Source organism: Trichogramma pretiosum, unplaced genomic scaffold, assembly GCF_000599845.2.
Source record: "Trichogramma pretiosum strain Unisexual culture from Peru unplaced genomic scaffold, Tpre_2.0 scaffold44, whole genome shotgun sequence".
Taxonomy (NCBI): Eukaryota; Metazoa; Arthropoda; class Insecta; order Hymenoptera; family Trichogrammatidae; genus Trichogramma; species Trichogramma pretiosum.
In genome coordinates, this window is record NW_019641632.1 from 588,032 (window position 1) to 600,033 (window position 12,002).

At 36.7% G+C, this 12,002-nt stretch overlaps 1 protein-coding gene across 3 annotated transcripts in view; it reads right to left on the reverse strand.

The window, feature by feature from the left end:
- Nucleotides 1-2,907: 2,907 nt before the first annotated feature.
- LOC106652723 (scavenger receptor class B member 1-like) overlaps nucleotides 2,908-12,002 on the reverse strand; it is a 30,530-nt gene continuing 21,435 nt past the window's right edge. For all 3 annotated transcript variants that reach the window (XM_023459311.1, XM_014371848.2, XM_014371837.2), the window contains exons 3-11: nucleotides 9,266-9,357; nucleotides 8,898-9,058; nucleotides 8,667-8,811; nucleotides 7,629-7,829; nucleotides 6,450-6,613; nucleotides 6,087-6,367; nucleotides 5,698-5,816; nucleotides 5,013-5,138; nucleotides 2,908-4,364 (exon numbers count right to left, since the gene is read on the reverse strand). In XM_023459311.1, coding sequence (XP_023315079.1) covers nucleotides 4,065-4,364; nucleotides 5,013-5,138; nucleotides 5,698-5,816; nucleotides 6,087-6,367; nucleotides 6,450-6,613; nucleotides 7,629-7,829; nucleotides 8,667-8,811; nucleotides 8,898-9,058; nucleotides 9,266-9,357 — 1,589 coding nt within the window. In that variant the 3' untranslated portion in view covers nucleotides 2,908-4,064. The remainder of the gene's footprint in view (nucleotides 4,365-5,012; nucleotides 5,139-5,697; nucleotides 5,817-6,086; nucleotides 6,368-6,449; nucleotides 6,614-7,628; nucleotides 7,830-8,666; nucleotides 8,812-8,897; nucleotides 9,059-9,265; nucleotides 9,358-12,002) is intronic.

A 12,002-nucleotide genomic window follows, 5' to 3' on the forward strand; every position in this document is an offset into this window, starting at 1 on the left:
TAGAGTGGCGTATTAAAAAAAAAAAGTTTTATACTTATACCAGAAAATTTTGCTATATTTCGTTTTTTATCCTAATTCAGTCTACAATCTACTAATCGATAATCCACAATTATCGAGAGCACTCGACACAGATGATTAAATCAATTTTTCTTATCATTTTCAACGAGTTAATTATTATTACTTATAATATTAAATAAATGATTAACATTAAAAGATCCAAAAATATCGATTAACTTATTAAAGTTTAATTAGTCATACATCTCATTTAAGATCAATTATTTATGTTTTGAGAATGCTTTTCAAAATGTTTTTCAAAATGTATTTCAAAATGTATTTCACAATGTTAAATGATTAATTCATAAGAAATTTTACATATAAACTGAAAATGTTCAGTTTGGTAAAAAATAAAATCGAATACAAATTATTTTAACTGGAATATCTCAATGAAAAACTGAGATTAAAAAAAAAACGTGTGAAATACATCGCATTTTCTTTGCTTCTTTCATAATTACGATGATTGCGAGCATAGGACTTTATAAATAATTCACTGTTAATTTCAATACTGTAAATGGGTCAATAATATCAAAACAAACAATCAAGTTTTCATGAAAAATCAAAACAATCTTGATTTATCGTATCGAAATTATTATCAGTAAAATAAATGATGAGAGTGTAAATTCTGCGGTCAAAATAAGCCGTAATATTATTAATTCGCGAACGCAAAAGTATAATAACGCCATCCCTGTACAGAAAAGTATCTTTTTGAACCATCTTTCTGTATTGGGACGACGATACATATAGGATGAACATTAGAAGAATTTATATTGATGAGAAAGAAGATTTATAATTGAAGATTTATATTGATGAGTTATTTTGACTGACCTCACACGCGCTCGAATAAAATTTCGACCAGAAAGTAAATCCCTGCTTCAATATTATATTTCAGTTTTATAAATATTGATATTTAAGCGAGAAACACGTTATTTGATCGTTTGAAAGTTTAGCTAATCGTATTAGTACTATACAAACTATGCAATAATTCGCGTCGATCCGACTAGTCTAAGAAAGAGATCGCCACACCTCTAGATTCTAATTTCAATCATTTGGTTGCAATAGCAAGTTAATTTTAGACTTCTGAAATTCAAAATGAGTTTGGATTATACATACCTGATGTTCAAACCGGAAAAATTAGATATCATATAAGCGTATCTAAAAGAAAATCAAGTTACGAATTTCGATTCAGGAAAATGGGGGAAAAAAGGCACAAATCGTGTAGAAATGATCATTTAAAAACTAAAAGATAGAAGTGAAGATGTAAAAAATTATACATCTACGAGTCGGGTTTAGTTAATACAGTGTATTAAGATATGGGTTAATGATAATGATAAAAATAATCTCGAAGAATTCGCGAGTATGAACATTTTAGAAGTAACTGGAATAATAGTTGCTTACATTCTGTCACTGAAATTGAAATTACGATTACCTGAAAAGAAAATACATACCAGCCAAGCATTAGCAATCATATACCACAGGTATACATATTTTGGAGAAGAGGTAATAAAAAATGAGTTTACGAATGAAGTGAAATCTTTTTTCTGGTCTAGGAGTCGGCGGGAATCTACCATGTCCATGTTAGCGAAATATCATGAAGAATACGAAAAAGGACAAGAATGGGAAGATGAAAAATTAAAAAGTTTGATTAAATATTATATGTAAGATTAATTTAGATTATATTTGTAGTACAATTAATTTTTAAATTTATTAATCTATTTATCTATTACAAAGCCAAATTGCATAAATATCTTCATATGTCACAAATAAAAGATTGTTCTAAACAAGATTTGGTATATGAATATTCAAATTTGGAAGCGAAATATTTAGATTTGGAATCAAGAAATTCATATTTGCAATCGGAATATTCAGATTTGGAATCAAGAAATTAAAATTTGCTATCGGAATATTCAAATTTGAAAGTGAGAAATTTACATTTGGAATCGACTAATTCAAGTTTGAAAAAAATAATTTTCCATTTGAAAGAGAAAACTTCATATTTGGCATTGAAAAATTCACATTTGATAGCGAGAAATTCATGTTTGGATTCGACAAATTCACAATTGGTATCGAGAAATAAAAGTTTAAAAGATGAAAATTCAAATTTGAATTCGCAAATTTTATATTGGGTAGCGAGAACTTCACATTTGGAATCGACTATTTCAAATTTGATAGCAGAAAATAATTCTTTAAATATACAACTGATCACAATGTCTCTATTTCCAAGTATCGATGGTCCGGATGAAATAGATCGAATATTACAATCATGAAGAGGGAGGAACTTCCTCAAATTCGTAGAAAATGTACACAGAAATCGGAAATTTTTAATTTGGTAACAAGAAAGATGGAAAACAAATAATTTTTATTTGGATTTCGTAAAAAATAAAACGCGGAAACTATTTATATAAACTTATGTGAGTAAAATGTAACAAATTTTCTTTTTTTCTTGTAATATCGATAGAGCTGTTTTTAAACTATTCACGCTGTTGCGGGATATATAATCAAATTCAAACAGCATTTAGTAATATTACTGCACTTGGCACAGACGCGTAACGAGCTAGATGTTTCGGGTTTAGAAAAAAATCGGTAAAAATCAGGAAACTCGCTTCAATATTTGAAACAATATTTAACAAAAATAATTAAAAGCAAAAATACACTTTTTATACATCATTACAATAAAATAGCCACCGATAAGCTAGATCACTGTGATAGAAGTTATACGATTACCAACTGAATTGAAATTACCTTCTTATAAAATAGAATCAGTTTCTCGATCTAGAAACTTTTGTGTAGACTCACCAAACGATGATATCAATGAGCGATGAGGACACTTATATAAAAAGAAAAATGTCAGTCTTAATTTTTAAGAATAAATTTTTAATTATGTTTTCAACTAAATAATAACTTTGTTTGGACTAAAAATGCGAATCACTTCGTTTATTTACAAATTAATTCTAGTTTTCTTAAAAACAATATTTCCCATTTTAAAAATACAATGTATAACATAATTTTTATTAGTGCCTCTGACATGGAATTTTTATCTATAAAATATCATACATCTAATGCATTAAAAAAACGACGAAGGAGTATCAATGATATAAGCGATCATTCTTCTTTTGTCACGCGAAAGGATTGGCAAGATTTTTTTTGTACATAGATATTATATAAAAACCGTAAAAAATAGATACATATTATTGTCGTTTAATGAATGATATTATAAAGCTGCAGAGTGCTCCTCCTTTTTTTTCATAAAAATCAATGATTGTAAAACATAAACATATGACGGTGGAATTTGCTAGTTGCAACTAATAATTGTAATAATAATTTTTCACGACATAACTCCATTTTACCATAAAAAAGTTACGATGTTTCGTTCTGTAAAAACAATGTCATGAGGACGAAAAACTTTTTTCAAAAAGTAAGAGTATCGCGATGTGTGCACCAACAATATGTAGAATTCATGCGCTCCGATTTGTAAAAAATCTAGGGCGCTGCAGCACTCGGAATTGGCTGCTGTATAATTCGTTTACACAATTATTATTATTATTCTTTTTTTGTTGTATGCCGAACAAAAACGATGAAATACTTGCGAAACTATATAAGTGACTTAAAAACGAAAAGGCACTTGATGAATGGCGAATAAGGAGATTTTTTTACCACTTTCGCTTTAACCCCCAGCGTAAATAGCAGCTCGAAATCTATTTTAATGTAATAATATCACGATATCTTTTTTTTTCTATTCTTTACAATTCGAATTCTAGTTTCGACGCTTAAAAACGAAAAAATTAATAAACATAAATACACATGCTAAACTAACACACACGCACAATTAACGCGCACGCAATCGTACACACGCACAATTACAATCTCGTTCGCAGACGCCAGACTCGCACACACACACACACACACACACGCACACACGCGCGCGCGCTATCGCAATCAATCGATAAAAATTGTTCTCTCGCATTCATCTCTCGTCTTAAAATCTACGTAAGGATCCAGCACGCGCGCGCTCACATAAACAAATCCGTCTTGGAAGTGATCTTCTTGATGGCCGGCAGAATCCTTATGGCCGTGTACTGTCCGTAGCCGAGGGGTATTCGCAGATCGGCGCTGTCGCGACGCTCCTTGTCGCGGCGCGCCTCCTCCTGCTGATGCTCGTGGACGATCATGACGGTGCGCGCGAGCGCCCAGCAGACGCAGACGGCCCCCGCGAGGGCGAGGATGATCACGAGGACCAGCTGCGAGATCGGACCGATGACGAGGGCCAGCCTCAGGAGCAGCATGAGGTCCGCCGGCAGCTTGGGAATTTGCTGGAAAAAGAGAGTGAAATTTCAGTTTTCTGAAGTCGTATATATAGATGTGCGCGATGCCGCGCGCGAAAGTAGTTTATATCGTATCGAGGCCAAGGACGATCACGCAGCTGCTGCGCGCGGAATACTTTCTTACGCGCTTGCGGGGTCACGAATTCGAGATGAAACTGCTTTTTTTCTGGCTCTTTTTCACGGTTCGCGTGTACCGATGAATAGGTACATGTACGCGAACGACGAGATTTATCACGTGAATTTCTCAAAAAACGTAATTATTATGATCGGTCAACGATAAATTGTCAAACGATTGCCGCAACAACGACGCATTATAAATATGAAAATCTCGTTCGTCCTTTCGTTTCATTAAAATGAATTGAATAGGCTGTGCGTGTGTGTACGTGTATACACGCAGCGTACGCATCATCATCGTCGCAGCCGTTGCCGCGCCGAGTGATTTCATAAAAAGTCATAAATTAAGAAAAACGCGCTGATTAAAAGAAGAAGAAGAAGAAGAAGAAGTAGTAAGTAGAAGAAAAAAAGCGGCTAGGCGCGCATTAGCATCGCGCGCATAGACCGCGAAGGAGGAAAATAGGTTACGAAAAATGCGCTGCTGGCATAGAGCTAGATGTGCAGTGTAGTGAGTATACTCACGAGATCAGTCCAGAAGAGCGGCACCACCAGATTGTTAAACGGCTTAATCTTGGAATTGTATCTAGTCTCCTTCATGATGAGATTTGTCTGCAACCTCGAGTGCACGTACATCGGTATACCGATGTTCTGTAGTGGCAAGAGAAAAAAAAATAGATAAACATAATCATTATAATGCCATCAATCCCATTCATTGCGTGACGAGCTGCAGCTAGCCATATAGCTCTCTGTCTCGTTGTCCTTTTCCATCTCTCTCTCTCTTTCTCTCTATCTCTTTCGAAACGATCGTTATCTTCTGATTCATTCATCGGTATAATCTTTGCTATTATATTTTTCTATTTACCTCTTTCTTTTAGTAAATCCAAACATCCGTATTAAGTGCAGAAAAACGCGTACATTTAGCAAAATATTCGGGCGACAGTCTTGCCGGTTACATCACCTCGTAAAATATCTATATCGCGCCTTAATTGAATTTTTCGGTTATTCAATATCGCGTTCCTCGAGCACAATTTAATAAGCGAGCGAATTTCGAGTCGAAATATAAAATATAATATTAATAAACGTCTAATTTATACTATTGCGTTTCGTAATCCAAGCGCGCGTGGCTTACACTCGTGTCTCCGATCGCTCGAAAGAGAGAGAGAGAGAGAGAGAGAGAGGAGGAAAAAAAGCTGCGCGCGACACTTACCGGTTGCAGCTGGATGACTGTGCTGTGCTTTTCAGCGTCGGGACTGAGACCTTCGATTCCGTTGGCCAACGTTGGATCGGCGTTGAGGAAATGGGGCAGAGACGCTGCCGCTGGTATATCTGTTGGGTGAAAATTGCCAGGTTGTTATGATTTTTTTTTCTTATTTTTTTTCTCCTTACATAATTTTTGCAGACCGTCAAAAAATTGTGACGCGCGCGTCACGATCTTTATTTGTTTACGCTTAACGATCAGCGCGAGCTCGAGTGCGTGAGAGAAAAGCCGGGCGTAACGTTTCAATTACCCCATTCCACAAACGAGTTTTTCTTTCCTCGATCGGCTCTCGTATTAACGCATTTGTTGTGCGCATGCAACGAAAGTTTTGTACTCACTGTAATAACAAGGCGTCAAGTCCATCAGGCCCTTTTTCAGACAGTCGTTGTTGCGGCAGTAGCACTCATTATCTGGATTCTCCTCCGGCGGATCGGCGAAATTGTCGACGATCGTGTACTGGTAGGCGGGCAGACCGGCGGCCACGACCTTCTTCTGGAAGGTGATCGGCACCGGTCGACAGAAGGCCTTGCGGAAAACTCGGAAAACTGCCTTGGGATCCATGTTCGCCGGGAAGACCGTGCCCTCCGTGGCTCCCTGCAGCCGATTGCACTTGGTGTTCCTGCAAAATCATAATTTGTTGTTACCTTAACTTCAATGAATGAAATGTAATTATATAAATTATTTTAAATTTGAAAACGAACCTATCACTCTCGGTCTCGTTGCCCTCGCGTTTGACGTATCCCCAGTTCGACAGACCTGGACTTCCATTGATCATCTCGATGCTCAGGTATCTTCCAACTTCGTTGATCATGTCTTTTCTGTTCTTGATGTTCATGTTGATGAGATTGTCACCTTCGTCGTACATCTGCAAAAATTTTTCACTTTATACTGCAACGTCTACATCAAGCAGCTGAGGCGTATCGCGTATCATTTTTTGAAAAACACGAGGATTCGTCATGCCACAATGGCAACAAGCTATTAATCTTTCGATTATGCCGACTAATCGATAAATTTTTAATTTATAGCAACGATCGCGCGAGTATAGCATAAGAAAAGAAGAAAAAAATGATGTCATCTGTTGAAAAATCGACTCTAAGCAGGTATTAGTTAAAAAGTTGCACATTCAAATTTCTGCTACACATCGTACGAGTTAATAAATGTTGTAAGGCTTTTTTGTTCCTCTCCGATCAACTAGTCTAGCCGCACACCTTATTAGCATCGGATTACGAGCTAGCATCCTTTGGCCCCAAAAAATTAATATGATCCGATTTTTTTATGATCTAAGCAAAGAGAAGGGGAGAGAGAACGTTTAAAAATTTCAAATGTTGATCGGTTAACTGTTTTTTTATCCCCCTATGTATGGAAGCATTCATATAAGATATGAGGCAAGACATAATACTCGTAACTTCTTAAGAAATTAACTCGTTTGCAAAAGCTGCAACGCCGATTGCCTTTTTTGTTGCTCTCTCTCTCTCTCTCTTTCTCGCTCCCCTGCTCGCTGGCTCTGTAGTTTGTTATAATGCCGTATGACATTATATTGTTTATAACAGCAGTGCGTTAATTACGAAACTTTTGCAAAAGATATCCGATTCGAAAGAGTGAGAAAGAAAGAGAGAGAAAAAAAGTAACGTTTAAGGCCAATAACCCGAGGCGTCGCGTTACAAAGAAAAGAGCGAGAGAGAATAACAACAAAAAATTATAACATAAAATTATCGCGGTGCACATACGGTTATTTACATATATTATTATTATTGCCACCGATTGGTAAGAATCCACTCACCCGAGCATCGATCAAGTCCAATCGAGCGAAAAGTCCCGCGATAAAATACCCGCTGTGCATTCAACTCTCTCGTCATTATTGCAATGAAAAAAAAACTCACCCTATCGAGCAGTCCGAACTTGCGGAAATTGATGTAGCCGGGCACGACGCTGCCCGCCAGATTCACGAGATTGTCGTCGTAGCCCCAGAGATAGTCGTGCACGCTCAGATGCAGAATCGGCTGGCTGTTGAGCAGATTCGCCAGCTGGACGAAGGGATAGTTGACGAAGAAGCCGGCGTTCCTGATGGCCGACGAGATGCCCTGCGGAAAGGAGAGATAGAAAACAAATTGTGTAACGTATCGATCCTGCAGAATTATTTTTCATATCAATAATTGTATAGGAGGAAGACGGTGATGAAACGATCATAGATTCAAAGTCCGCTGCGCTTGCGCGCTATCACAACTGCAAAACAGGTTTCTAATTGAATGTAATACTCGTTAAAGTGACACTTTGTGCAATAATTAAAATTCATAGCTTTTCCTAACGCGCAATCTGATAAATCTTCGTTGGCGCGTATTGAAAATTCGATCGCCTTGATAATTGAGAAAGAAAATTTTTGAATTAACATATTCATCAATCGTCGAGAATTGAAACATTTAATCGCCATTTGGAAGTTTGTTGAAAAATTGTTCACTGATACGTACGTCCCGCGCGCGCGTTGTTGTTGCTGTTATCAGCGACAAAAATAAATTGCAAGAAAAAACAAAGTCTGCAGCGATATTACTAAAAGTTAGTGTCCCTTCATCCGCAAGCTTCGTCTGCCAGAGCTTTTACGAAATATTGTTTTTTTTTCTTTCTCAGATCGTATTCGTGCGCATCTTTATTGAAATCAAATTGTTTGTCGAGAAAGAAACGAGCGTTTAAAATAACATATCTACGCCTCGAGCGAGAGATTTACGCAATTATGTTTGCCATTACTCAAAGACGGATATATACGACGCACAGAGCGCTCGGTGCATCTTCGTTAATGAGTGACAAAAAAATGCATTGAAATTTTATATCCGATTTGCGTCACGAATTAACTGCTCTCGTCTCCTTTTTTTCTCTGGCTTCGAAAATTCTCCGATATGAATACTGTATCTATATCGGTTACTTACGAGCATAGGAATATTCGGAACCGTGATGTTTTGCCCGTGAGGATCACCCACGGAGAGATCGCCGCGGAAAAGCACGGTTCGCCTCGGGTAGTACGATAGAGTTCCATTCTCGTTCCACGTTACATTCTGATTCTCCAATATTTCTCTGCAAATTCAATGGAAAAAAATTGTTAAATTTTATGGATCAGTTGATTGAGATTTAAAACGAATGAAAACAAAAGGCTAACTGACTGATAGACGTAAGGTCCGACCTCGTTGATTTTGAGATTCTCCTCGCCGGCGAGGAAGGCGTCAGGATTCGTGATGTTGAATATGTAGACGTTGAGCAAGACTTCGATCGGAGGCTTTTTCCACACGTCGAAGATCATTGAACCAGGCTTCATTGTCATGCTCTGTAATTTACATCGAAATTAATTTACACGTCGTATACCGGTGTGTGTGTATATGGCTATATTTGCAACCTCGATGACTGTTTTTATCAAAAATAAATTGAGATATAGGTGAAAGAGAAAAAAAAGTGTTCTAAAAATAAAATAATCTTTTTTTTCTGCACCGAGCAGATAAAAGTCAGCGTGAAATATTTATGCTCGACGACTTACGTTTTGTACGATCAATTTGACTGGGTCGACGATGTATACGATTATGGCCGTGGCGCAGCATAGCACACCCGTCATGAATAGTACGATGCATTCTGTAACAAGAAATTTTTATTTTTTAATACAATTGCATCATTCAGAGTTAAACTCTTGAAAGGGAGATTGCAGGGATGCCAAAATAAGGGTAATTTATGGAGATTTGTTAAAGAATTAGCAGAAAATCGTGTACTCAATCTTGCGAAATTCTTTCATTTTTATTAAAAATCGCTATTAAAACTTCCTCATTCGAGAAACTTGTATTTTTCAATATTTTCTGTAATCGGAGTAAAAGAAATTAAAATTATTTATTCCTCATCCTACTTTGCGATAACATATTTTTATTTTATTTTTTCATACATCAATGGAACTGGATAAAAATTATGTATGATCGACATCGACTTGCCAGCATCGTGTGAGTACGAGTACCGATTTTTAGTGTTTATGGAGATGAAATTCATAAAAAAATACTAAAAGCTAAAAATTGAACAACGTGATACAATACATAATGTGAGTTTACACTACACGTGATGAAAGCTTCAAGAAAATCATGAATTTTTACTCTTCTTGGTCACGTGCAATTATTTTACATCAGTTTCTTTCTAATATTCAAAAAGAACTATAAAATGGTATATTTGACTATTATAGCATTCAATTTTTTCTATAGATCTACTGCAACGTGATGAAATTGTACGTTGTTGTTTTTTTTTGGAGCTATCCAATCACTCATTTAAGTTTCATTTTTAAGATATACAATGTTTATGCATTCTGTCTATTAGCAAGTGGCTTTATTGCTCTTCACGTGGACACGAAAGGACGGGCTAATGCGCGTCATGTATCATTCGAGAGTAATTACACACGTGACAAGAAACCACTGAATAATTTAAGTACGTAGATTTTTTTGAAGCAAAAAACAAAAATACATCGTAGCGCGAGCGATTTTCCTGTAATCTCTCCCGGCCGAAGAGCGAACATTAACGTGTAAATTTTCTAATTAAAATCCTATCTTGGCGATCGAATCGGCAAATTGGCGATTAGCATATGCGCACGAGCAGCAAGTAGTAACCGAACAAAAATTGCGAGCGCGACAAAAAAGCAAAATATTATCATCTCGTATTATCCCATCCCAAAACACAATGACTTATAACCGATGACACGGCTACATTGACGCGCATTAACTGTCATGCGAGAAAAACTACTCGTTCATGCCCGACGAGTTTTTACGATTATCTAGACGCGAGTGTGTGTGTGTGTGTTAGTGCGTAATTTTCAACTACGGAGTTCACTGCAGCGGCCGATCGGTCGAAAGAGTGTACGAGGAGAGAGAGAGAGAGAGAAAAAAAAACCCAAATCTTAATCGAGGCCTCGTGAACGTTAGAAATGAAAATCAATCAATGCACGAGACAGGTACGCATAGTACAAGAGTACAAGAGTATGCATTGTACATGGCATATCGATAACTTTTTTTTTTCAACGTAACATTACGAATGTCGTTTTTTTTCGCGCGACTTTTCACCCGCTCGAAGGACTACGCGACGTCAGTAAATTTGATTTTTCAAAATGTAATCCGTTCGCACTCGGGCGATTGTATAATTGTCGCGCATTCATATGAAATCATCAGCTGCTGCTGCACAACCCGCGCGGCAGCACTTCGTTACTCGAGTCATTTTCGTACACTTTAAATACCGTAATAATCGTAAAATGGGCCTCACACCGGAGCACTTATATGCGTATAGCACCATTTCGATCCTCATCAATTACTCAACTCGCGCGGCTCTTATTTTAAAGCTCGCCCGCGCGCCTGGATTATGTAATTCGAAAAATATTTTGTAGCTTATTTACAAATTATACGCGCGGTAATATATATACTACTATATATATGAGCAATTCTCTAAATGAAACGCATTTTTTGAGGTAGAATCGCGGCAAATTTTTTTTTCAACCTACGCGGATACGGACCCCCGGGAAATGTTTTTGGGGGTCCTAGGAACATGTAACCACGTAGGAACCATTGAAATTTCAATAGTGCTTACTTTTATAGCTACTTTTGTGATTTAGAGGACGAAAAATCATGTTTTTTCGTAAATGCGGCTAGTTACTCGATTTCCAAGTCGTTGAAAAAGTATCAAAACTCATCTGAAAAATTTAACTAACTACTGTAATCGATAGGAAATTTTCTCAGCTTTCCAATGGTGCTATCAGATTTTCCCACAATTTGCTCATTCACCGAGAAAATCGCCATCAAACATGCCAAGCTAAATATCTCGAAAAACTCGGTACGGAAAAAGTGATCTTTGAGGTTTATTTTTGATTTTTCCTGTTGAAAATGAGATTTTTCGGAAAAACTGAATGCACCATAAGAAAGCTGAGGAAATTTCCTATCGAAATCATATTTTCATTTATTTTTTCAGTGGAATTTACGAGCTAGTTTTCATTGTAGCGAGCCGAAAACCTCGTGACCGCGCTGAATCAGCTTGGAAACAGAAAACAGCGAACAACGTAAAAGAAATTCCCATGTATAACATTGTAATTCGACTCAAAAAATAAATGAAGATATGCTTTCGATAGAAAATTTCCTCAGCTTTCTTATGGTGTAGTCAGATTTTCCGATAAATTTCATTTTCACGAAGAAAAATCGAAAATAAACCTCAAAAATCACTTTTTCCGTACCGAGTTTTTCGAGATATTTAGCTTGGCATGCTTG